This window comes from Chenopodium album, chromosome 5, assembly GCF_948465745.1.
Source record: "Chenopodium album chromosome 5, dcCheAlbu1.1, whole genome shotgun sequence".
Taxonomy (NCBI): domain Eukaryota; kingdom Viridiplantae; phylum Streptophyta; class Magnoliopsida; order Caryophyllales; family Amaranthaceae; genus Chenopodium; species Chenopodium album.
In genome coordinates this window covers 11,476,644-11,504,443 of record NC_137838.1, presented here as the reverse complement: position 1 = coordinate 11,504,443, position 27,800 = coordinate 11,476,644, and the positions used below count along the sequence as shown (strand labels likewise).

The 27,800-nt window shown below is 37.9% G+C and overlaps 1 protein-coding gene across 2 annotated transcripts; it reads right to left on the bottom strand.

Annotated features, from left to right (window-relative positions):
- Nucleotides 1-204: 204 nt before the first annotated feature.
- LOC145631893 (uncharacterized) lies at nt 205-27,133 on the bottom strand. 2 transcript variants are annotated; one of them, XM_081684118.1, is made up of 18 exons: nt 27,046-27,133; nt 25,919-26,080; nt 24,412-24,544; nt 23,526-23,668; nt 20,880-20,957; nt 20,707-20,769; nt 19,292-19,432; nt 18,986-19,189; nt 18,359-18,475; nt 9,329-9,372; nt 4,486-4,648; nt 4,097-4,222; nt 3,344-3,469; nt 3,046-3,144; nt 1,963-2,052; nt 1,770-1,854; nt 705-835; nt 205-594 (listed from the first exon to the last, which is right to left on the bottom strand). In XM_081684118.1, the coding sequence occupies exons 2-18, from the start codon at nt 26,033-26,035 to the stop codon at nt 445-447; spliced, it is 2,010 nt and encodes a 669-aa protein (XP_081540244.1). In that variant the 5' UTR covers nt 26,036-26,080; nt 27,046-27,133; the 3' UTR covers nt 205-444. The 2 variants fall into 2 exon arrangements, with proteins under 2 accessions (XP_081540244.1, XP_081540245.1); XM_081684119.1 differs by lacking the exon at nt 4,097-4,222.
- Nucleotides 27,134-27,800: the final 667 nt, after the last annotated feature.

Below are 27,800 nucleotides of genomic sequence, written 5' to 3'. Positions count from 1 at the left end.
CGTATTAATTAATCACTTTGTAATAAATTTCCTCCGATGATGATATTTGGACGGGTTGGTCCTGTGGCATGACATGTTACTACGATACGATTATTATTGTGGTGTCTAGGAATGGATTGATGCATGAAACTATCAACCATGCTTATAAACATCGATTAACCCATTCAGCTGCTTATGCTCTTCAGGAATCTTACAGTACAAAGCTTGTTAATCTTAAAGCTCAACTAAGATTATACTGTGTATTAAGAATCTGAAACGAAACAGAAATATAGCATATGAAATATACACATCCAACGTATCATTTACTTTCCTACCTATAAAGATTCAGAAAACCTCTAAGAATATAATTGAAATATTCATCATCAAAAGTCTATATACACAGGCAAGAGCCCCAAGCAGCAAGCCCTAACTGACATGAATTGCAACAGGATAGTCCACTTCACCTTAGATCTTTCCTTGCGGCCGTACTTTTGCTTTCTTCTGAGCTATAGTATCATTCTTGATCCGATTAGCATACATAGGCAAGCGAATGATCTCACCAATCTCATTCAATAATACATCCTGGGTTATGTTGTCATGTATGCTCCGCATAACCTGCAGAATGCAGTAAAGATCATAACTCTTGACATGCTATATTGGAAAGAAGTAAATATCAACCATTACATAATTATGATTGAGTGAGAAGTCAATTGTCAAGGGTAAACCTTCTTGTAGGTACTAAATTCGTTTGGAGTTAACTTATCAGTCCTTGTTCGCATGTAAACCCACACATTTTGCCTTGTATCCCAAGAGCACTCGATAATCTTACCAGAATATGAAGAAGAATCAGAACCATCTGTAAGGTATTAAAATTGAACAAGCATCAGGATATAGGAGTGGGCATACGAGAGTTTTAACATATGCCAGGCTGCCAGCAGCCTGATACAGATAGACCCAACAATAAAAATATCGATTAGGTTGCCAACAATCCTAAATACCAATATAATTTGCTCTAATACCCCAACTGTGATCACCATAAAACCCTTTTCTGAACTTTACAAATGTATTCATATTATCACTATGGTTTTCTTATCTTTTGTCATGAAAATAACCCTGCATATTAACATGTATATGCACATCCAATCCATCAAAACGACAATTTACCCTCAAAAAACTCTTTGATACAGTCATCCCCAAATAATAATATTACTAATAATTTGGGAGAGCAGATATTGAATTATGAGTGATGTGCATCAAATTAACAAATTGTTTTTGAGACATAAAAACAGAAACTAGCACTTTCATAGCAAGACAGAAAGAATGAACAAAGTTTTTATAGGTTTCAAAAAAAAAGAAATATATATATATATATATATATATATATATATATATATATATATATATATATGTCTCGTTAATATGCCATATTAACGAGTATTTTCTCTATATATATTATTGAGAGGAAAAAAAAAACAAAAGGAATACATAGAAATCAGAGGATAGGTGAAATTCCGTATATGCAGACAGGAATAAGATGCATCTTCCTTAATAAAACAAAACAAAATAGGAAAAGCACCATTTACCACAGACAGCAAAGAAACTAAATGAGCCACACACAATTTCATACCCATTAGCCTTATTACAAAAGATGAGATCAGTACACTCCAACCACATCTTGCATCACTAGGCATTTCTCAAAAATTTTGCAACAAAATTCTGATAATATTAATTGTATAGGTGAAGAGGGAAACTGAAAGAAGAAAACAATAAAGAGAGAGATAGTAGTTCACCGGAAAAAGTAACCCTATTGCCTTCCATCAATCGCTTCTTTCCTTTGTCATACAAATAAAGATCCTCAGAACCGAATTCTCCAATCTGCCATGTGTCAACAAAAAGAAGTAATACCTTTGTATATGCCACAGACTAATTTGAAATATTTAATTGAGAAGATACACATTATGAACTCAATTATAAGGGAAACACCTCAAACAGAAAATCAACTGAGTTCATTTCAGGGAATTTCCACTTTAGGAGGCCTTCATGCGTTTTCGGAATGTAGGGATCATCCCAACCCTAGTTGAGTAAAAAAGAAAAAAAAAAAACAACAGAGTGCGTGGTTAAACCTTCCATAAAAAGAGTACTAGAAATTTTATGCCTTATAAAAAGCAGGAAGCACCATCAAACATGAGATGGAAAGACAAATTCAGATTGAATGTTTGAATTAATTCAGATCAAAATTTAACATAGAAGTCTTGACAAAAATTTAGAATTTCTAAGATACAGTGAATCATATGCAGCTGAGATGCAAAGTCCATATAGAAACCAGATATCTGCTACTACCAAAGTTGTTATTCTGTGTATTGGTCACTGACACATGTTCCATTGATAGGTTCTACCTAGGTTCCAATATATTTAAGATCTTTGTGTGAAACTTAACACAAATAATTATCTAAATGATTGACCAACCTAATAAGCTTATTTTCCTTGTGAATATCATGTGCCTTCAGAATTCCGGTAAGTTAAATATGCTCAAGGAGTTGGGTCAGCTAGCTGATCTCTTGAGTATTCTTGTATCAGCTTCATTTACAAGTTCCCCTCATGAGTCTAATTGGACCAGATTAATAGTGTGATCATGGTGTGTTGCCTGTCCTAATAACAGTGAGAAGCGCTTGAATCCTAACATTTATTAGCTCCAGAAGAAAGAAGGGGCATATGATAATAAGAACAGTAAATTTGTGATTTTTCTTTAAGAGATCAGATAACTAACAGCAATTCTTTGTGGAAAAGTAATGTTAATATTGAATTAGAAGCGAAAAAAGACTAGAACTCTGTTATTTAGAGACCACACTTCCTTCTTCCCCTATGTATTGTTTTGTTTCATACACAATTACTTAGATATTATTTATTCTAAAGGGGATGAAAAGTTAACAAATCATTATTGTAGAACATTCAAAACCCCTAGTGAGAAACTCTTTTGGTATGCAGTAAAAACCAATCTAAAGACAAGCGTTAGGCAATACAGAGAACAGTTGTGACAGTATAAAATTACTATCAAGCTACAAGCACCTGAAATATAAGACCATCAGCTTCATGTGAAAGGTTAGGAATGAATTCATTCAAAAGCTTTCTAACAGTTGACAGCAACCAAAAGTCCTTCCTCCTAACCTGGGAAACATTTAATCAGGTACCATTAACTACAGAAAAGGCAAAATAAAGGTCACAAAAACTTCCTAGGTTGTAATATAAATTTTCAAAATATAAAATTCCAAATGTCCAAAGGTACTTGTCAAAACTTTCTAATAATAATATACGAAGTACTATATTATCAGACAGCAGTATCTAAAAACTGAACTTTGCTACATACCCGAAATGGCTCTAAGTCATATCTGTAAGAAGGTTTGGAATGTGATTCTAACATCCGTTTCCGATCTTGATTCCGGGGTTCAATTATCTCTTTCTCAATCATCATCCAACGCTCAGAGAAGGGTCTCTGCAAATATACACTGATCAGAACCATGGAAGGAACTTGCAAATACAGATTTACATATAAATATTCATTTAAAGTATTTGAAATCTTAGATCAACATTTGGTACTCTTTTATAACTAACCACCCAAAACAATGTAGAGAATAGTCCCAATTTTGAGAGGGAGGGAGGAGGGGGGGTAATAATTACATAATCAAATAAGAATGGTATGTAGCAAGAAGTAAAAAGTGTATAATCGACAACCAAAAGGGAGCAGATTAAAGCTGAAGGCACGCCTCATTTCTGTTGCACGGAACATTAAATATGTAACTCATCTTTGCTGTTAAAAAAATTGTCCACAGTTCAATATTTAGCTTTGTAGTAGAAATAATCTCAAGGAATAAGAAACTAACACAATCCTTTTCTTTATGACCTGTCATGAAGATACCCAAAAAAAAAAAAAATTTCAAGCTTGGTGGAGCTGGTGCAGCAAATCTAAAATGGAGAGTCATCAATACTAGTTAAAGATACCGCTGTAAATGTCTTAGTTTTACTACCAAAAAATCATCACAGTAGATAACAATAAAAAATTATCAACAGGCAAGAGGGTAAAACAAAGCAAACTTGTGACGAGGGTCATTAAAGATCTAACCTCTATGAGAGACACGCCATTGAGTGCAATCAAGTCATATATCAGATATCTTCTCTCTTGCTTTTGAGGGCTTACAGAATCAATGATCATTTCACCGTCAAGCAAAGTATACTGATGAAATTCAGACTTGCATCAAAGGGAAAAAGAAATTAGCTAAATGATATGCCAAAGCAATTCAAGATCATAATGAATACCAACTCATCAATTAAGATATCCATTGAATATTAAGTTATACATCAAGGATACCTGGCCCCAAATGTATTTTTTAGGCGAGCATGTAAATATAAAATTGACACAACATCATAAAACAGTGGTCAAGTTAAATTATATTTAGCCATAAGGTCAAGGTTTCTATTCCATCCAAATTTCTCCATGGTTCAATCACATACTTTAGTCCTACTTCTGCAAGGGAGTCTCATCTGCATTCTCCTAAATTTAAACCTTCTATCAATTAGGTAGCACCCATCAGGAGAAAGAAGCATCATGTATCTCGTGCCATCAGCTTTCCATGTAGCATAGTAATAACGCTGCCTCAGCAGTTGTAACTTGACCCTATACACAAAATTAATAAGAAGCAACACAACTTAGAATTGTTGTTGTATAATAAGCTTATGTTTTAGCAACATAACATAGAAATAAGATGCTTCAAAACTTGGTATTCCTCTTGGTCTAGGCGCCAAGTACTACTCTAAGCTACGCAACAAGATGAGACCTCCTCCCTCTCGTTCAAGAAAGCAAACATGGTCAGTAACAAATCTTACGGCTAGGAAGTTGACCTTCACGAGGGATATTCCCAAAGGTGTGTCGGTCAAACCTATAGCTGCAAAACCTCTTCGTGCTATTGCTGGTGAGCCGAGCGGTTGTGTGCCTCCTCCGAGGACGAGCACCCCTCAGCCCACGAAGGAACTAGAAGACTTTCTAGACGAGGACCCCTTATATGCTAAGGTGATAACGTACTTTAGGGACTTAGCAGGTGAGGTGTTGCATTCAAGTGACTCGTGGTTGTCCCTTATCCAACTAAAGTCCCTTGTGAAGGAAAACCGCGAAAAGCTTGGGTTCAACCTCGAGGATCCTTGGTCCTCTCGGTGGAACTAGGTGAAAGAAGGGGAAATGTTCACTATGGACGACCGTCAAGCGAAAGTCATGGAGAAATAGTGTAGTCGATTGTGGGATGTTAGCAACAACTTCATCTCACAAATTCCTTTCCCAAAGGTGGAGGTGGCGTCTGTGACTAACTTTGTGCTTTGCAATGCTATTGTTTCCAATGCAGGTGGTTAGATTAAGGATCCATAGCGAACCGGATGTTGTGCCCAAGGAAAGGTCCAAGAAACTAGCCCAAGCATCTAACCTCATCAAGATTGCAACCGAAGTGGTAGAGGTGGTCAATCTCGATGACTCCGATGATGAGGGGGTGAACGATGCGCCAGCCTGGTCCGGGGTTCTCCTAGTTGGAAGGGATACTGCTTCAGCGATGATAAGGGGAATATTCCCTCCATCTAGGAGAACCCTCGGACCTAGCCGGAGCATCTTCCACCGCCTCATCATCGGAGTCATCGAGATTGACCACCTCTACCAATTCGGTTACAATCTTGATGAGGTTAGATGCTTGGCCAGTTTCTTGGACCTTTCCTTCGGCACAACATCCTGTTAGCTCACCTGCACCAGTGGATCCTCAATCCAGCCACCTGCATTAGAAACAATAGCATTGCAAGGCACAAAGTTAGTCACAGACGCCATCTCCAGCTTTGAGGAAGGAATTTGTGAGATGAAGTTGCTGCTAACATCCCACACTTGACTACACCATTTCTTCATGACTTTCGCTTTACGGTCGTCCATAGAGAACATTTCCCCTGCTTTTACCTGGTCCGCCAAGAGGACCAAAGATCCTCGAGGAACCCAAGCTTTTCGCGGTTTTCCTTCACAAGGGACTTTAGTTTGCTAAGGGACAACCACGGGTCACTTGAATGCAACACCTCACCTGCTAAGTCTCCCAAGCACGTCATCACCTTAGTATAGAAGGGGTCCTCGTCTAGAAGGTCTTCTAGTTCCTTCGTGGGCTGAGGGGTGCTCGTCCTTGGAGGAGGCACACAACCGCTTGGCTCACCAGCAATGGCACGAAGAGGCTTCGCAGCTATAGGTTCGACCGACACACCTTTGGGAATATCCCTCGTAAAGGTCAACTTCCTAGGCGTAAGATTTGTTACTGACCATGTTGGCTTTCCTGAAGAATGGGAGGAGGTCTCATCTTGTTGCGTAGCTTAGAGTAGTAATTGCGTTTTCGGCAGGTCGGACAAAATTGTCACGGGATATTTTGTGGGCTAGTTTTTTTTTTCTAAGTTACGAACTTAGGAGGTTCCCGTGATGGCGCCTAGACCAAGTCTAGACGAGCCTAACACTCGAACAACAAAAGATATACGCACACAAGCAAGAGACAAAGCACCAACAACGTAAACACTTTATTATTTTCGTGGCTTACAAATTACAAGGACCAGTCCTTTGCTCACTATATAAGAAACTCCCGGCTAAAAATCTTGTTCTAAAAGGCCTTTCTGTTGGGGACCACTATTATCACATAAAAATCAACAGAGTCCATTTTATAGCTAATTTCAGGAAGAAGGATTTGATGGTTAACATTAAAGACTTCCTTGAGTTTTTTTACAAGGTTTTGTTGGTCAATATTTCGATCCAATATCAATGGATAAAGAAATGAAAATCTCCAAGTAGTTAAGAAATATTTGGATCCTTCAAAAAAGTATGCACTACAACAGTCTGCCATAAGTGAATCCCAAGAAACAATTGGACTCAATTAATACTGATTCAATTGGCGCCCACACAAACAGCAAATTATGCATTATTTATTCACAGATATTATAGAAGTTCTTTTTAGATAGTTTCCCCTTTACATATTTAATGTTCCTTTTGGATGCCTCAACAACTCTCTTTATGTTTACTAAATTTCAAAGCTGTTCTCAAGTTTCATGTCTAATGAAGGAATGTAAATTTTCATCAGCTAAACAACACTAGGAAATGCAACCACTAGAATGAGAGATTTAGCTTACTTCATACTTCCTCCGTTTCTATTTAGTTGACACGTTCAATTTAGGCACACATATTAACGAGAGGAGATATGAGAGAGAATGATAAAGCAAGTGGGGTACACTTAAAAACAAGGTATAAAACTTACCCAAAAAGGAAACGTGTCAACTAAAAAATATCCTAAAAAGGAATACGTGCCAACTAATAAAAAACGGAGGTAAGTAAAAAACAAAATTGAAATTTTAAAAGGGTTATAAAAGGACCTATTAAGCACAAACACAAACCAAAATTGATATGCTGAAACTTATCACAAAACTGCCAAGAGATAGTATAAGTGGAAACCTTTTCTTTTGATTGTCCTCACTCTGCTCACAATATAACCATGCCAAGTATATGCAGGCTAACATATGTTGATAACTTTTTCAGCACAATACCCTGGACCACTATGAATTATATGAGAACTTCAGTGAGATCCCACCCCTGACATTTACAGATTGAACGATAGAAGACAATACACTGATGTAACACCCCTCAGAGAAGATGCAATCAACAAAGATCAATCTGCTTCTCAACCCATTAAAAATAAAATAAAAAATCACACAATGATCCATCCTGTATATTTGGTTCACAGTAGATCATCTAGTTTGGCCTTTTGTCTTATCAACTTCCGTGTTTCTAGCATGAATGTTACAGTTCCGAGTTTTTATTTATTCCTACCACAAACAATGGCCAAATATTCATCCCACAATTGTTTGCATTTAATGCCAGGACCAGACTCTGAAGATCAGTGACAGAGTGATCCACTGCAAGTCGACTTTATTAGCCCATGACTCCCAAAAACCCTTAAACTCGTCATATCAAATTCCATGGTCACAAATTTTCCAAGACCTAAATATATCTGGATTCTTTTCTAGATAAAAATAATTACTATTTGAAGATGAATTACAACCAGAAAATTTTCCATACTGATGAAATCTCCGGTCCAAATAGTGGGATCTACAATGAAATAATGAATTGCTCTCATTGCATAATTCAAAGTTCAAGCTACATTATCCTTCCTTGATAATGTGGTCAATCGACCTATTGAGAAAACCAAACACTAAGGGGCCGTTTGGTTCGCGCGGGGGAATCGGAATGGAATGAACAAAGGGAATGTAGGAGAATGGAATGAAACCCTTTCCAAGTACTGTGTTGTTTGGTTTTCAATAAACAAAGGGAATCACCACCACCACCACACATCCCCTTTCTTCACTTTTCCAGCCACCAGGAGCCACCCCACCGCCCAGCCACAACGTCGACGGAAATCGGCAACCCTGGGCGCACCTCCCCCACCCCTCGCAGCCCCTAACCTCCCCGGAAAAAACTTCCACCACCACGCAAAAACCCTAGAAAACACCATCCCTCCCCTTAAAAACGCCGGCCGACCTTCCCCCCACCCTCGAAACCCTAGCCGCTAGGGTTTCGAGGATGGGGGGAAGGTCGGCCGGCGTTTTTAAGGGGAGGGATGGTGTTTTATAGGGTTTTTGCGTGGTGGTGGAAGTTTTACCGGGGAGGGGAGGTGTTTTCGAGGGGAGAGGTGGGGGAGGTGCGCGGGCTCCGGCGAGTTGTGGGGGAAGTGCGGCAAGTCCGGCGGTGGGGACTAGGTCCGTGGCGAGGTGGTTGGGCTAGTTCCGGCAAGTACAACGGTGGTGGGTATGGTGGCTAGGGAAAGGGAATGGGAAAGTCTAAGGGGGGGTGGGGAATCAATGTAGACTAAAAATAGGTGAACTCAAAAATAAAAATGGGTAAAGGGAATCAAAAAAGTGACAAACAAACAACAACAAAGGGAATGATATCAGTTCATTCCGATTCCCTTTGATTATTAACCCCAACCAAACGGCCCCTAAATCTATTTCAAGAGATGTTGCAAGGACCTTGTTCAAAGAGCTCAGTAATGTATAAGGAATCTTTGATGCATGGAAACTGATTCGAAAGAGGTTGTCAGGTCTGTATCACATTATAATTATAGTCACTCTAAGGCTCTAAGCTGATCACTAAAAACAAAAAGGCCGCAAATCCACCAAGTTTGCACGTGTGCTAAAATTTATTAGCACGATCCAAATTAGCATAGCACAATTACACCTTAACTTTCTATTTTAATTTTTTAACTAAAGAAAGAAACTTTATTGTATAATAAGATGTGGCACGAATATGGACCTGTCGAGAGACACTGGATGTGACCCAGGAAATTGGGAATTTGCCTGTAACAAAAATCATTAGTTTCCTTTGTCTATTCAGAAAAAGTAAGTAGTATCAAACTATCAATAGAAGATTAAATAATATTATCAGCAGAGGATATGTTAGAAAAATTCATCGAAGATAATTAAGAACAAGTGAAAATGTAACTGAAAGACTTTAATGAGTGAAGGAAAAAAGAAAAACATACTAATCGTAAAAATAAAAATAAAAATAAAAATAATAAATAATAAATAAATAAATAAAAAAACGGATGGACCAGAGGAAAAGTAAGTCGAAAACTTATAAATCTACACATGAACCATGAACACGAGCCGTAAGGAGCAGATTAAGCTAGGGCAGCTACCAATAACATATTATATACTAGAAGAAATCGATCACTCCCTAAAAAAGAGGAATAATATAAGAGAGAGAGATATTTATACAGATTTTGCTAGCAAATTCTGCCAACACACGTCTGCCAAATATAGAGGAAATAATAGTTCTGTCAGATCACATATGAACCGTTCTAAAAAAAGAGAGAAAATGAAGGAAGCGCAAGTACTGTCAGAACCCGCACACTTTTGCTCAGAATTGGAGATTTGAGGCAGTGAGTCTGCGCGATCTAGTGTGCGACCACTGTGCGGGCGCGCAGATCTTCTGTGCGGGCGCGCAGAGCTGGGAAAATCGGGTTTTAACCTCTTCTTCCCCATTTCGCCCTCATATTTTCGCAAGCCCTATTTCATGCTCTCTTCACTCTCCTCACAAACTCAAACCCTAACCATTCATTTTCACCCATTTCTCACAAATTCCATTGATTTTCCTTCAAATCCGTCACAATTTTTCACTCTACTCACAAATTTACCCACTTTCTCTCTCCAAAATACCAAAAAATCCTCCATTTTTATGGTGTGCAAGCTTAGTTGAAGGTGGTGTTCTTGGGGGTTCTTAGTGGTGTTCAAGTTCTACTAAGTGGTATAACTCTAAATTTTGCTATTTTATTGCTTAGTTTCACTTGTTTATGCAAAATTTGTAGTTATTAAGCATGGTTTAGCTTGAGTGAGTTTCATGTGATTATGATTTTCTTCGCTAAGGATTTGTTGGTTGTTAGTGTGATATTTAGTGATTTTGGGACATTGTTGTTAACATTATTGATTTGGAAGCTATTTTCATGGAATTAAGTTGAGCAATTTTGTGTTAGTATTGATGATAATGCAACTATTTTCATGAAAATTGCTTATTATCATAATGTATTGTGATTGAGTGCTTTGTTGTTGATTCTAGTTGTTTTTGGAGCTATATTTGTCTGGTTAGTTGTTGGTACTAACCTTTTTGCAAATTGTTAAGGCTTGGGTTGTTGTTGTTGTGTTTCAATTATTGGTTGAGCTCGAAGGGAGTTATCTTTTGGTTTGGTTGTTTGTATTGCTTGAGGCCACAATGAGCAAAAGGAAGAGCAGAAAGGAGCCCGGTTAAGGGTTGAGGAACCGAGTACTCAAACCCAAGCTCAAGGACCAAATGTTGCCCCTCGATTGAAATTCTTGAACAAGGTCCATGCTACTTTCTTTAATGACCTTCAAGGACGAAAGCTAAATCCCACGAGACACTATGATCAACGCTCCATGAGAGCTTTGGGGATTAACGATGACATAAGGTCACTCCTTGACAACTTAGGGATGAATGAGTTCATCAAGCATCAATTTCGAACATATAAAGAGCCCACCTTCGAATTCTTGGCCTCATTTGAAAAAGAGCCTTATGGGAACAACGACTTCCAAATTTCCTTCCAACTATTCAACAACCAGCACACTATGACTCTTAGTGATCTCAATACATTGTTGGATTTGAACCCCGAGGCGGACCTCCTTGCCCCTTCATTCAGCCTATTCCCAGAGTACGATGCATTTCGATAGTGGCAAACGATTACCGATTTTGAAGAGTTCAACACTAGGTATTCGGTGGCCAACCAAATTATCCACCCTATGCTCCGTATCCTTCACCGCATTCTGGGGTATGCGGTGTTTAGCAAGCAAGACTTGAGTAAGCTCTCGCATGAAGAGCTCTTTACTTTGTGGGTTGCTACTAGGGAGGAGTTGAAAGGGCGGCTCAACATGGGGTACTGGTTCGTCATGTGCTGCGAGGCAATCAAGTCGGGTCACAAGACGGGAGAAATTGCCCTTGGTGGGATGATCACAAGGATTGCCAAGAAGCTTAACTATGAACGCTTCTTCCCCTCATGCACTCAAATTGGGGCCGACAAGGATTTATTCATTGACATACAACAAATGAGAAGGTCGGGGTTCCTCCAAGGAACTTCAGATGCCAACAACTTTCATGCTTGGATTGTTGAGCATGAGCACCATTGTATCTTGCCTTACCCAGCGGAACGCTAGGAATGTATGGAAAATTCCGCGAGACAATGGTGTGTCACCCACTGCTTTGGGTGGCGCAAGGAATATGGTAGTCGATCAGCAGCAACAACATCAAGGCATGAGTAACCTTGGACAACAAATGATGAGCATGCAACGTGGCATGCAAAGCCTGATGGAGAACAAACAGGGTATGTTTATGCAAACCCAAGCTCTCTATAGTGCGGCCGTGGATAGAGGTGAGGTCACCCCCGGGTCAATTACCCTTATTGTCCACCCCAACAAGGCCCGGTCTCTCAGTGGCAAGGATCGCAACCTACTTGGCCCTATTGGCAAGGGTCATCCTCCCACGGTGTTTCCCGGGTAGACTACCCGATGGAAACCGGGTACGATTATCGTGCCCCGGGGGGAGCGATTTTAGGGGTGACCCTAACTATCTATATGTCGACCCTACCCACCCTTCCTCTCTTCAGCTTCCCGCCCCTTTCGACCCGTTGCCTCAATGGCAACAAGACCTCTTTCGAGGTCAATATGGTTGGCCTTCGGGTTTCACCGGTTGTTGGGACCCACACGGCATCCCTCCGGACGGTTTCTCTTACGACACCGAGGATGATGGAGATGATGACGAAGCCGGCCCTAGTGGCCACTAGCCCCCCTTGTTCTTTATTTCTCCCCTTTGCCCCCTCCTAATGTTTTAATTTGGCGCACCGCGGACGGTGCATTGTTTTAGTGTGGTGGGGTGTGTAAGAAGCAAAGGGATGTTTTTTTTTTTATAGTGTGGGGGAAGGCTTATCATCATGCTAGTGTGGGGGAGACTTCATTGTAGGTGGTAGAGCTTACATGGTTCGGTTGGCTTTATCATGTTTTGATGTTGATTTATTTTCTTGATTGTGATGATGTTGTTGTTATTGTTGCTGCTGCTGCTCGACTACCATATTCCTTGCGCCACCCAAAGCAGTGGGTAACACACCATTGTCTCGCGGAATTTTCCATACATTCCTAGCGTTCCGCTCCAAGGATGTACAGCTGTGGTAAGGCAAGATACAATGGTGCTCGTGCTCAACAATCCAAGCATGAAAGTTGTTGGCATCTAAAGTTCCTTGGAGGAACCCCGACCTTCTCATTTGTTGTATGTCAATGAATAAATCCTTGTCGGCCCCAATTTGAGTGCATGAGGGGAAGAAGCGTTCATAGTTAAGCTTCTTGGCAATCCTTGTGATCATCCCACCAAGGGCAATTTCTCCCGTCTTGTGACCCGACTTGATTGCCTCGCAGCACATGACGAACCAGTACCCCATGTTGAGCCGCCCTCTCAACTCCTCCCTAGTAGCAACCCACAAAGTAAAGAGCTCTTCATGCGAGAGCTTACTCAAGTCTTGCTTGCTAAACACCGCATACCCCAGAATGCGGTGAAGGATACGGAGCATAGGGTGGATAATTTGGTTGGCCACCGAATACCTAGTGTTGAACTCTTCAAAATCGGTAATTGTTTGCCACCATCGAAATGCATCGTACTCTGGGAATAGGCTCAATGAAGGGGCAAGGAGGTCCGCCTCGGGGTTCAAATCCAACAATGTATTGAGATCACTAAGAGTCATAGTGTGCTGGTTGTTGAATAGTTGGAAGGAAATTTGGAAGTCGTTGTTCCCATAAGGCTCTTTTTCAAATGAGGCCAAGAATTCGAAGGTGGGCTCTTTATATGTTCGAAATTGATGCTTGATGAACTCATTCATCCCTAAGTTGTCAAGGAGCGACCTTATGTCATCGTCAATCCCCAAAGCTCTCATGGAGCGTTGATCATAGTGTCTCGTGGGATTTAGATTTCGTCCTTGAAGGTCATTAAAGAAAGTAGCATGGACCTTGTTCAAGAATTTCAATCGAGGGGCAACATTTGGTCCTTGAGCTTGGGTTTGAGTACTCGGTTCCTCAACCCTTAACCGGGCTCCTTTCTGCTCTTCCTTTTGCTCATTGTGGCCTCAAGCAATACAAACAACCAAACCAAAAGATAACTCCCTTCGAGCTCAACCAATAATTGAAACACAACAACAACAACCCAAGCCTTAACAATTTGCAAAAAGGTTAGTACCAACAACTAACAAGACAAATATAGCTCCAAAAACAACTAGAATCAACAACAAAGCACTCAATCACAATACATTATGATAATAAGCAATTTTCATGAAAATAGTTGCATTATCATCAATACTAACACAAAATTGCTCAACTTAATTCCATGAAAATAGCTTCTAAATCAATAATGTTAACAACAATGTCCTTAAATCACTAAATATCACACTAACAACCAACAAATCCTTGGCGAAGAAAATCAAAATCACATGAAACTCACTCAAGCTAAACCATGCTTAATAACTACAAATTTTGCATAAACAAGTGAAACTAAGCAATAAAATAGCAAAATTTAGAGTTATACCACTTAGTAGAACTTGAACACCACTAAGAACCCCCAAGAACACCACCTTCAACTAAGCTTACACACTATAAAAATGGAGGATTTTTGGGTATTTTGGAGAGAGAAAGTGGGTAAATTTGTGAGTAGAGTGAAAAATTTTGACGGATTTGAAGGAAAATCAATGGAATTTGTGAGAAATGGGTGAAAATGAAGGGTTAGGGTTTGAGTTTGTGAGGAGAGAGAAGAGAGCATGAAATAGGGCTTGCGAAAATATGAGGGCAAAATGGGGAAGAAGAGGTTAGAACCCGATTTTCCCAGCTCTGCGCGCCCGCACAGGAGATCTGCGCGCCCGCACAGGGGTCGCGCGCTAGATCGCTCAGACTCACTGCCTCAAATCTCCAATTCTGAGCAAAAGTGTGCGGGTTCTGACAGTACTTGCGCGCCCGCACACCCTTCCCTGCGCGCCCGCACAGAGGTCGCGCAAACCTTCTATCTCAAATCTCCAATTTCGAATAAAAGTGTGCGGGTTCTGACAGGGCTGCGCGCCCACACACTTAACACTGCGCGCCCGCACAGGAGTCGCGCACAGCAAACTTCAATTTCTTTCTCCTCTCATGTTCGATATAGAAAAACCTTTACTCGTTCATCATCCAAACACCTATCAACCAAAAGGGGAAAAATAAAATTCAAATTCAAAAAAGAAAGTGAAATCGGAATATATAAAAAAAAATATAGAAAGGAGTTAGAAACTCGGGTTGCCTCCCGAGAAGCGCTTTTTTATGAGGTCACTAGCTTGACCATGAGGAAAATTCTTCAAGTGGGAGGCTTGGGATCCAAAGGATCAAGCATTGTACATTCGATGACACCAACTTCTTCTTTGCAAAAGTAATGCTTTAAACGATGACCATTAACCATAAACTTGTTACCATCCGCATCTAACTCAAAGGAGCCATAAGGAGTAGTCTTTGATATCACAAAAGGACCCGACCACTTTGATTTGAGTTTACCCGGAAACAAACGAAGCCTTGAGTTGAAAGCAAAACCTTGTCTCCAACCTTAAAGCTCTTGTTTCGAATATGTTGGTCATGCCACTTTTTGGTTTTCTCCTTATATAACCTTGAGCTCTCATAAGCATCATCTCTAAGCTCTTCAAGTTCATTGAGATTAAGCAATCTCTTCTCACTGGCCAACGATAAATCCATATTAAGCTCTTTGATGGCCCACCAAGCCTTGTATTCTAACTCAACCGGCAAGTGACAAGCCTTTCCATAGACCAACCTATAGGAGGTCGTGTCGATTGGAGTCTTGTACGCCGTCCTAAGAGCCCATAGTGTGTCATCAAATTTGAGAGACCAATCTTTCCTTGATTTGTTCACCATCCTTTCGAGAAGATTTTTGATTTCACGATTCGAGACCTCCACTTTTCCTTGAGTTTGAGGGTGGTAAGGTAATCCAACCTTGTGATGAACGTCATACCTCTTGAGAAGAGCTTCAAATTGCTTTTTGGCGAAATGGGAGCCTCCATCACTAATTAGCACCCTCGGAACCCCAAACCTAGGAAAAATGATCTTCTTTAGAAGCTTAAGCACAACCTTATGATCATTGGTAGGTGAGGGTATGGCTTCAATCCATTTCGTCACATAATCAACCGCTACCAAGATATATAGATTCCCACATGAAGAAACGAAAGGCCCCATCGAGGGAGATAGATTTCAACCCTATGGAGAGAGTACGCATAGTTGAAATGTCGGGATGACCTTATGATTCCACATAAAAATTTATTTTTCCGGTTCCATCGAGGAATCATGAGGAGCTAGCTAAGGGATGAATTAAAGCTAGTGGAAAGAACGCGGACCGTCTTGGTTGGGGCTAGGGCGGAGAATGAAATCATTAGTTCTCTATGCTTAGCTTAGGTTTGTCTTTTTCAACCTTGAGCATCTTGGAACGTGTTTTCCCTCTTTGAATTGAGAAATATAAGTATTCTTTGGTGCATTTATTTGCATGTGAGTCCAAATGGAGCATTTCATTACCTTGAGGCTTGATTGGTTTTGCTAAAACCTTGTCATGTTATGTTTGTTGTGTTTATCTTTTTGTTCCAGTTTTCCTTGCTTGATGACAAGCAAGAGGCAAGTGTGGGGGATTTTGATAAGTGGAATTTTTGACACTCTTTTATCCTTTTTCTCTAAGGATTCTCCCCTCATTTGCACTTGTTTGGCCCTTTTTCTAAGCATTTTTACCTAGTTTTGTTTCCTCCTTTCGTTTCTCCTTTACCTTCCCTTTTCTTAGTCTTTTCGCCTTCTCTTTATTTTGATTTCCATGCTTTTGTTTTGTAGGTATTTTGTGCCGAAAGAAACAGGATTTCAAGGAGCCAAGCAAACTGTTTCTGCGCGGGATGATATGCGGCTATTGCGCGGGCGCGCACCCTTGGCTGTGCGGGCGCGCAGCCCTGTCAAGAACCCGCGCAGCCAGGCTGAAGAAACAGAGCCAAACCAGAGAGTTTGCGCGACCTATTGTGCGGCTTCTATGCGGGCGCACAGGTTTACTATGCGGGCGCGCTTGATTTCCCCATACCCTCAAAGTTGCGGCCGCGCACTATGCTGAGAGGGCGCACACTTCTACTGCGCGGGCGCGCATATTTCGTGTGCGGGCGCGCACCGCTGGGTTTCTGATTTTTTTGCGCCTTGTTGCCCAAGTTTCTTTCTTTTGGGGGAGCCACATATATATAGACAGGACTCTTTGTAATAGAGGACATTTAGTACTAATTCCATAGAATATTAGCCTAATCTAGAGAGAGAAAGTAGATTGTTATTCAAGCATCCTTTATTGTATTCAACTTTGCTCAAGTTTTAATTTTCAATCAATCAAGCAAGAATCCAAGTTTTCATCTTTCATTAATCCTTTCTTTAGTAATCTCTTCTCCTTTCCTTTAGTATTATTTATTTGTTTTATTGTTGCTTATTCTAGTTAATCTTATTAGTTCATCTAGCTGTTATTGATTTCATTGATTTTAATCATGTTTTGTTTTGAGTTTCTTGAGTTTATTTCTAGTTTTGATATTATGTTTAATCTCCCTTCTCTAGGCTAAACTTTTAGCTAGAGGAAGGGGGTGGAAGATATGAGTTGATATTGGATGAATGATGATGGTTGGATTGAACTTATGCCATAAATTGATGAAAGACATGATTTTTAATAGCTTGAGATTATTGTTGCACTCTATTTGATATTTTCTAGTTTAAATGCATGAAAATGATTTGAACTAGATTAAGATCATCTCTATTTTAATGATTGCATGAGAATGAGTTATTAAAGTGGAGTTTTTATGGATTGTGCTTCTTTATTCTTTTGATTTGATTGTAACTAATAGGATGCATGAGAATGATCCTTATTAGTGTAGACCTCTTTCATTGATTTGCCTAGACTATTGCATGAGAATGAATTGTTTAGGTAGAATCTTGTGTTCTTTGGCATGAGTTTCATGATAATCACCATTATTCCCCTCTTTCTAATCATATTGGACACCCCCGTATCCCTAGCGTCATTTTCCCTTGATTTTAATCATCATTTTCTTGCTTATTTGTAATTTTAGTATTCTTACTCAACAAAACCAACAAAAACAATCCTCTTTTTACTCTTGCATTAGTGATTATTGATGTTGAATCAGTGTGTTTCCCTAGTGGTTCGACCCTTTACTTGCCACTAACTAGTTTAGTGTAGGTTTAGGTATTATAAATGATTAATTTGATTAGGGTAGTAGCTTAACGACCTATCTAACCCTTGATCAAAAGTACACAGCAAAAGGCTAACAATCATAAGCCATGGTATCCACAACAAATTTGTTGTAATGCAGAGAAGTCCATTTGAAAGCCATCGCTTATTAGTAAACCTCAACTTTTCAAACAAACAAGGCAAAACAGCAAAAGGCACAGGCAAGGTAGATATGTCAGTAAAATGAAACGAAAGGATTCTACAAGAAAGGTGATTCAGATCAAGAGAACACATTGGTACAAAGAATACAAAAAATAAGATACATTGTATTAACTATGTATAAGTAGCAAACTATCTAGCTAAAATATTTGCCCTTTAGAGAATAGGGACAAAAAATTGAGCCACTGATACAAACAATTAAATGGGTTGAAAGTTGTGAATGGAAAGAGAAAATTTATTCACCGATATATATTAACAGGCAAATCCTCCAAACTTAATCAACTAATAGAGACTTCAACAAAATACACATACCCCTGGGGGTTTAAGCATGTCATAGCAAAACCTTCGCAAGTGGAATTCTTGTTGATCAGGTATTTTATCTCCCAAGACATCATCATTGGTCATCCTTACAGTGTTCTCATGTTTTCCCTGTAGCAGAATGCGGAAAATAATGCAATTTATATGACGTACTAAAAACCCTTTTTTTAAAAAAAATAACAGCAAAACCAGAATTAAACATATAGACAGCAGAAAGTAACGTAGGATTTTAGTTTCCATACTGCTGAAGTGTTATTACATATGTTGAACACGAGGATGAGGTGGGGACCTTGCAAGTTAGCAAGGTGACATGATTACTATCCAGCAAAGAAAAATTCAAAAACCAAAGGCATAGGTTAAGAAAAAACTCAGGAGCTAAATCTACCGTCCAGCAAGTCTGACCTCAAGCTCAACCATGAATTTACAATTGAAACTTCATTCTATCTAGCTGTGCCTCATATTTATCGTAAATTTCAGCCATAAATCAACTAGGAAATTTAAGCCTTTCCAGGGGGAAGATGAAAATGAGATTTAAATTTATAAGCTATTTTGGACCCCCTCAAATCTTGAACGAGGGTTACTAAGTACATGAAAGGAGAAAACAAGAAAATGATCTCTTACCATGATGGAAGCATTTGAAACACCATCGTCATCATCTGGTAGAGCGCCACTATTTTGAAAGACATCAGCAGACCTCTTCCACTCTGGAGTAGACGGGCACACGGCTAAGTCAGGTTTAGTTTCATGATAAAAATCATATAATGCATTAATATAGTCTTCTTTGTAGATCCCTGGAGGCCGACTTTTTGCAAAAGTTTGTATAGCCTGCCCAAATGAACCAAAGGATTGAATTAACTTAAGAGTGTCATCGAAACTCAAAAGACATTATTCAAGCAATGACCAATTGAAACCAAAAATATAACTGACCTCGGTCACCGAACTGGCTTGCTGAGTCCGCATCAGATAGTGAACTATCATGTAACCAGTCCGATTGTGGCCATGAGTACAATGGACGAAAACATATTTTCTGGGCTGCCTCTCATTTTGATTATATATGAATTGTGCAACCTATCATTTAAGTCAAGGTCATATACATGCAAACAATCAAAAGAGCTAAGCTTGGATATATTTACTTCATCCAATTCATATTGAGTGCAACAACAACAAAAACAACAAAATCATAGCCTTATACCTAAAAGGGATGGGATCGACTGCATGAATCATCTATCACTCATGGTCATCCACAAAGATCCTCCTTATTCCGTTCCATTCCATTTAATACTACACGCTCCTGCAAATCCACTTTCTTTATATCATTGCTAACTCCTCTATCCAAGTCATCTTTGACCTCCCTCGTCTCCTTTTAAAATCTTCATCATCCTAATTCCGTACCTTCGTTACTGATACATCCTCTGGTCAATGTCTCACATGCACAAACCAATGTGGCCAGTTCTGCCTTATCATATCCTCAATATCCGTAACTCTAACTTCTTCAAATATCTACATTCCTAACGTTATCCCTCAAGGTATTCCCACACATCCATCATAACAAATGCAACTTTCACAAAATCTACAAGATTACAAAATTCGCTAATCTGATATTTGGTACAGATTTGCAATTTGCTACCTATTATGTGAAAGTGCACACACACACACACACACACACACACACACACACACACAAAAAAAAAACAAAAAAAAAAAAAAAAAAAAAAAAAGCAATTCGCTTATACAATTCATCTTTTCAATTCACAGTATATAATTGCGACACTTTTCTTTGATAAGTAATGTCTTGATATAATTTCAACACTTCTATTTTGTTTTTTAAAGCAGTTTTAAAAATAAATAAATAAATAAATAATTTTTTTTTTAAATAATAATTAAAAAAAACAAAAAACAGAAGGTTAAATTACCCATTATAATCTTATAAGTCTTTTTAAATCAACATAATTAATCTAATTACATAAATATCTTAACTCACCTCCCTCGTATGCTTGGCAAACCACCACACCCCTGACCTACATTCACACCAGCTCCTTTCCCCCTTCCCTTGCATTCACCAAAAATCATTGACCACTTTAGTCTCAAGCTCCCACCTACCCATGCAGCTTCACACTGCCAATAACCATTAGAAAAACCCTTAATACCATCAAAAATCACAACCACATTTTGTTATGTCAAAAAAGATGACTCTTAGAGAAAGTAGAATGAAGTTGACAACAAATCTCATGCTAATGGATCCAACATGTTTCATACCACAATAAAAAATAAAAGGAAAAAAATTTCATCACTTTTATAGGAAATAGCATTACATTGTATAAATGACAGAAAAGTAAGCTTACCACAAAGACAAATTTGTTTACAGACTCGTTATCGGGTATAGCATGACGTCCCTGACACCGAATCTGCAATAAATAGACAGAATAGGATGCATTCAGCCACTCATATACTGTTTCATGTTAATTACTTGAGAAAAGAAAAAGAAGATTGAAATTACTAAATGGGTAGTAAGTACCTTCAAATACTTAAGACCCCTAACCTCAGTCATTTGATAATAACGATCTGTATTTGTCAAATCAACCACCATACCAAGCTGAAAAAGGCAATAACCTTCACAATTCAAACCCCGCAAAGAGTACAAGCATTTACTTTATTCTTCAATTTACACAACCGTTTGTGGAAAATAACATTCAACTGACCCACCTACTTAAATTCCAATTTACAATGGTATCCAGATTATACAGTTAGGTCCAACAAAGGATTGAAGGTTTCTCTATCCAGCTTGCCAAAGCAAAATATACAATAACAACCGCAAACTAATCCATGGGGAGGTCTAAACGTATACAGCCTCACCCCTAGTAGTCAAAGACCATCAGGAAAACTATTACTAAACCCATAGAAAACCTGTATTACAAAATCAGAAAGCAGATCTTGTATGAGAAAATAAATTTAACTTTTTAGAAAACCTAAGAAATAGCATTAAAATAAGCATTATAATCCAACGTAGCCTAGAGAATTAATGGAAAAGCTAATAACTCCCCCAAATAACCTTATACTACCTTGAGATTACTCTATCGTTCAAAAATGAGACCTTCCTCTCTCATTTCACTCCTTAATCTAAATTCCATCACAGCACTCTGTCTCCCTTTCTCAAAAACCTTCTTTCACTTCCTAAACGCTACTTTTCTATCTTCCACACCACCTCACAACCACCATTCCCCAGTTATTATATGTTGCACCTGGGATGTGGTCTCAAACGAAAAATAGTTCTAACATATTGAGCATATAATTCAAAGATTGTGAGCTCATAAGCTTTGTATATAGATTTTGAGCTATATGTTCATTTTCATTGTTAAAGTAAAAAACAAAACAAAACAAAACAAATACAAAATTACTAAATCTAGTAGTCTCTAAAATATATGTTCATAATATATGCAATTATGAACTAAACGTTCATAAGTTTATTAGATGTAAAAAGTAAACATTCATATTCTAGAAGCTAAATGTTCGTAATTTATTAACTAAATATTTATATATTTAAACTATATTTTCATTTGGGGCCACAATGTGGATTATGGTCCCTAGCGCTATGGTGCATGATATAATATTCACTCCACTAGTCCACACCCTATCTTCACCTCAACTCACACAACACCGCCATCACAAATCAAACATCCCAACACCAAGCCCTCACCTCAAACAGACTTCCTCTTTTCCCAATCATTTCTACTAAAGCAATTCGTCATCACCAACTCACGCCACACTCTCATAGTCAAGAGCACCTCCTTACAACCATCATAAATTTATTGCCAAACTCCCCACCATATTCTTTAATTCTCTTCTCTATAACCCCCATCCCAATCCCTCCAAGTCTACAACCCTTTCTCTATCTATAATTGGCACACATCCCCAATCACTTTAAACTTCATCTTAAACAACCATCTCGCACACATCCTATGCTTTCCTAGAATTAGGGTTTGTAAACCATAAAATAAAAAATATTTCGTAATAGTATCATGTAATTAACTCTCCCAATGGGTTTCCCGCTGTCAGTCCCAAGCCTGGATAAAGGAGATGGGTTACGATAGGCCAGTGACAACAGTGTAAAACTTTGTCACATCGCTTGACATGAGCCACCATGATTGAGAGTAGCACTAGGATGGTGACCTCTTGGGAAGTCCTCATGTTGGTTCATGTAGATGATCCCACTTATGGGATTAAGGCTTTCAAGCAAAAGATGTATCATGTAATTCTTTCTCTTAATCAATTCTCAACAAAGTGAATTGGTCCCTTATAACTCATTTTGTAATCAGCCTTTCTCGTAATTTCATAATAATCAAGTAACTAAATTCATTTTTCTATAGTTCTTACTACTTTGGATATGATCTATGAATTAATACAAGGAATATATAATGTTTATTGCTAGAATCGGATCTAGCAAGGTGCTTGAGAGACGTGGCTTCCCTTGTGTGCCGGAGAATGAGATGGATGCAAAGGAGGAGCTCATTCTTTTAGAATCTTAGCCGACTCCACTACTTACATAGAAGAACTTTTTAACAAAGTAATTCCTTCTTCTACACATGGGCAAGAGGGTGTTAGCCCCTACAAAGCTTATAATAACATTTAAAAGAATAAAGTGCATGTACTAATAGTCTTTGCATCAATGGAAAAGGTTTAACTTAATTATCTGGTGGGATGTTCCCGGTCTTAGGTTCAATTGTTACTATGTCTCTCTTTTTCAGTTGCTCTTTAATTTTCCCTTTGCAGATTTAGTTTGCTTCTTTCAATGTTGGGTACTGACCTTGCTTCTACACACTTCAAAAATCCATTATTCCCAAGAGTATATCATCACACTAAAATTTCCTCTATGAAATATTATAGTGCCAATGCTATAATCACGACCCAAAATCACAGCTGACAAAACATTTTGTAGTTTATAGTAGAAAAAAAAATATTAGTGTAATAGTACTTTTTTGCCTCAAAACATCAAAATAAAGAATTTCAAGGGAACATGGCCTACTACTAAATAAAGACAAAAATCAATGCAACTAATAACCCATACTATGTAAAATATTTCACCAACCACGCAAATAAGACCCTCTTCCATCCCCATCAAAAAAAGAAAAACAAAAAAGATGTAATATAGTTTTACAATGTTTACCTTGTGGCCAAGCAACCTTAACACATTCCGAAAGGAATACCGTTTCTTATCAACAATGTAGTCATTAAAAGATTCGTTAAGCGGAACTTTCGAAGGAATAAGAAAGCCAATTTCATGACCAAAATTCGGACAATCCAGCCAACCTATACACAAAATACATGGTTCAAATGAGGTTAGAATAATAAAAATAAAAGACTAAGAGTGAAAAGCAGACTGCATGAACCAAACAGACCCAAACACACACGCTCAATATCCTCATTTGGACTACTATCTATAACCCAATCTCTAACACAAGCAAATAAGCACGCTTTAGAGTTTTTTAGTCCTATATAGCTTAGACAAGACATACAGCCAATACAGCAGCAACAACAACAACAAAGACTTGGTCCCAAAACGATTTGAGGTCGGCTAACATGAATCGTCATAAGGAACCATCCGACAAAAAATAAAGCCAATGGCTCCCAAAAAAATAAAGTGCCAAATTGGCTGTAGATGTATCCTAGATTTTAAATTTCATCACATAACTTTTTTTTTAAAAAAAAAAAGAGTTGTGTCCAATGTCCACCAAAAGATCTACAACTAGTCTTGAATGACAAAATCCAAGCTTTGAACCAGCAACAGTTTTCAAAAAACAACACTACTTCCAAGAGTTTCAACTATAAAGTAAAAAGTCCACCAGCCAAAAGATCTAGGCTCACTTAAACTGCATTCCATTTCCGTTTTGCAAGCTGCATGGCGACTACATGCTGCATTAGACACACTCTTTGATAAAATGGCTTCAAAAATTTTGCAAAACTTGGAACTTTATCAATAGTTAACTCCAAACAGGTATTTTTTGTATGCATACAAACAAATTTCTATGCTAAAAGTTCGGTGTGAAATCTACCAGGGGGAAGCTTGTGTGAATCATATTTCAACTTCTTTGAGTAAGGCCCTTCATCACAGACAGAGGGCTCAGTTAGAACTGGTCTATTGTTTATCAGATTTCTTCTCAATCGCTCCCGTCTTTCTTCACGCTCCTATAATAAGACCAATTTATATAGAGATCAGAAAAACCAAGTAGTATTATTTTAATGGTCTTTTGTGCTAAGATAATTAAAAAAATAAATTAAATAATATTCAATAGCACTGAATCAACCGATCCGCCTGCAAGAGACATTAAACAGAAATACAGCATCATCCAAAATTCAGATTACATTTAGCACAATCTGTCCATGCTTCAAATTCTGGTTAATGTCCTGAGGTAGCATGAGGAATTATCTTAGTGCAAAAGACCATTAAAATGCTACTACTTGTAATCAAAGAGTAGACAAATTTTACAAAAAAAGTTTTGAAATTTTAAGTAGCTATAAGCTCTAATTATTCCCTGTTAGGAAGAGAGTAAAAAATAAAAAAAATAAAAAGGTAAGGTGAAAACAAAGTTCCAAAACATAAAAGAGCTGAAAACTATGTATAAAGCTTCAAGATACAGACAAAAATAGGGATTATACAACAACCAGACCTGTCCAGTCAAGATTTTTAAAGACAGCCATAAGGAAAACAATATGTATACACTACAAAGTCTTCCCTTCCAAATAGCCAATATTTGGAAAAACAAACAGCAATAACAATGAAATTAAGAGCCAGGAAGACCGGTTCCTCAATCCCCATAATCACATAGTCAATAAAAACCAAATTGGCTATTGACAAAAATATAACTGCTACGCTTTAATTTTTTACAAATGCCTCCATGCCCCTGAAATTAATTTCTACAGCTGGAAAGTTATATTAACATCTCCTTCTCATATCTGTTGTATGGATCATTCTTTAAATTAACAAATCAGAAATTTGTCTCATAAAATTCTACCCCACCATCAAATGCCACAGATATGTTCTTTGGGCACCATTTGATCTTACCATACTTTTATAAGACACCTTGCCATAAGTACCCATAACCACCTTATCTCAGCAATTCACATGTTGTAGTACCAAATTTTTGGAAATTATGTTAACAAGGATACAATGATAAATCAAGTGTATCCAATGGTACACGGAAGAGCAAAATTCCATATCAATAAAGCTTCACATTTTCCTGCTGCCTTAATTCCACAACATTTAGTGAAGCATGTCATATGATACTATGATAGTGTTAGCTTGTAAGATTCTAAAACCCTTTTTCAATATTTGGAAAGGCTGAATAACTTTCTTTCAAACATGCATCAACTTCAAGGCACATAGTTACCATAACAAGCATTTATCATGTGGCGGTTCATTCCTCAAACCATTTCCAAAAAATATACAAAAATGAAATAGAAAACACATAATCCAGATATGATACTCTTCTGTGAAGACGGTGCTTATAAGAAAACCAATTCATAGGTCCAGCATAGCTATTGAGATGATATATAGCATACCCGCCGAAGGATTTGAACAGATGTCTCTTTGATATCCTGTAGTGCTTCATCTTCCTCCAAATGATTTTTGAAAAACTCTTCATCGTCTTTAAGTGGTGGAGAAGAGTTCAAGTCCATGACACAATTCTCTCAACAGCCAGCATGAACAAAATAGTTGAATATCTATGTCATATATCAATAAATTATTAAACCACAAAAACTAAGTAGAAACAAAGAGAATAGAACGCTCAAATTGATAAAATAAACCTCCAAAAGCAATTAAAAAGTTTTCAAATTGAACAAATTTAGTTTTTCTATCATTTCTAAACACTCTCACCCCTAGAGAATCGATCTTCTTTACACTTACCATTCTTTTATGAGACATAAAGTAACTAATGTATACTTCAATTTCCAAACACGCTCTCTTCAGCATATAACAACCCACTAAGAAACTCGCTAAGAAACCTTATAGTACCCCCTGCCCAACAGGATGAAGAACTAATCTATGTTCGAGCATTCAAGTGCACACAACCACCATCCAATATAAATCATTCAGTGATCAATAAACAGCAAACATTCCAGTAAAAGCATCCCACATTAGAGTAAGGTTGTGTTCTATTCACCTGAATTTCACTTATCTTAACTTATTAAAACCAATTTTAGTTGTAAATTGTATTAGGGTACCCTTCATCAACCCTTATTTGAACTTATATTCGAATTATTTATCTTATCTGAACTTATCGGAAAACAAAGCCAGGCCTAAATAATCTCGCATTATGTGGACATAAAACCCAAAATCGTTCATCTAAAGGTTGCAAAGAAAGGGTAACAATGCACAACCATAATTTTTCACTCATGTTCTGCAACACTGAAAGCATGCTGGGTAATCTCCAAAATCAAGCACAACCCAACAATTCAATTTTCCCCAATAAACTAATTATATCCCAATAATTACTCCTGCTTAACCCTAAACCTTACAAAATCAATTACATGAATTAGACGATATCCAGAAAATTATACGTGAAAATAAATAAGAAATCACAGATTATCGAGGCAATTGGTATTGAAATTGCAAAAGAAGCTACAACATGATCAAAATTTAACATTGAACAAGGTGAAAAATTCGAATTAATCGTATAATTTCATACCAATAATATGGCCTTAGTTCAACTCAATGTTGTCATTCTCAGTGCATGTTATTGGAGAGAGAGGAGAGAATTCGGAGAGGAAGTTAAAAGGAGGAGGAAAACGAGGAAAGTTCGCATTATTTGGTTTTATAAATTTGTTCATGGGTAATTTCGTCATTTTACTCATTCGCTCGATCGGTTAAAGAAAAGGAAGACATTAAAAAACCCAACTCACGAGGGTTATCTAATGCATCAAAAGATAAAGATGTAAGGTACAATTTGCTAACTTCATTATCAACGTTAGCAGTCTAATCTGCTACTCGATTTGACTCTCTGTAGATATGTTAGATACTTCAATTGTCGAATTTGTTGAAAATTATTGTCTTTTAGTATGCTAACTATGTTAAATATGCCATGGGATTGACTAAATGTCCATGGAAGTATGCTCAATATGCTCAACGAATACTTATTATTGGTGATAAGTATGATTCAATATGGTTTCTAAAGTAGTAGCACCAATTTCGTCATGAATTAGCCGTGTGAAATTTAATTACTTAAACTTTAAAGGTTTTAATCAAATGAATAGTGGAGCTCTATGCCTCTATGGTGACATCCATAATCATCAGTTTTTCTATTTTTATTTTTTAAAATTCAAAATTGTTTCTAAAATTAGTAGCACCAATTTAGTAATGAGTTAGGCATATTGTATTTAATTACTTGACTTAAAAATGAATAGTGGAGTTCTACGGTGACATCCACAACTCAATATGATTGTT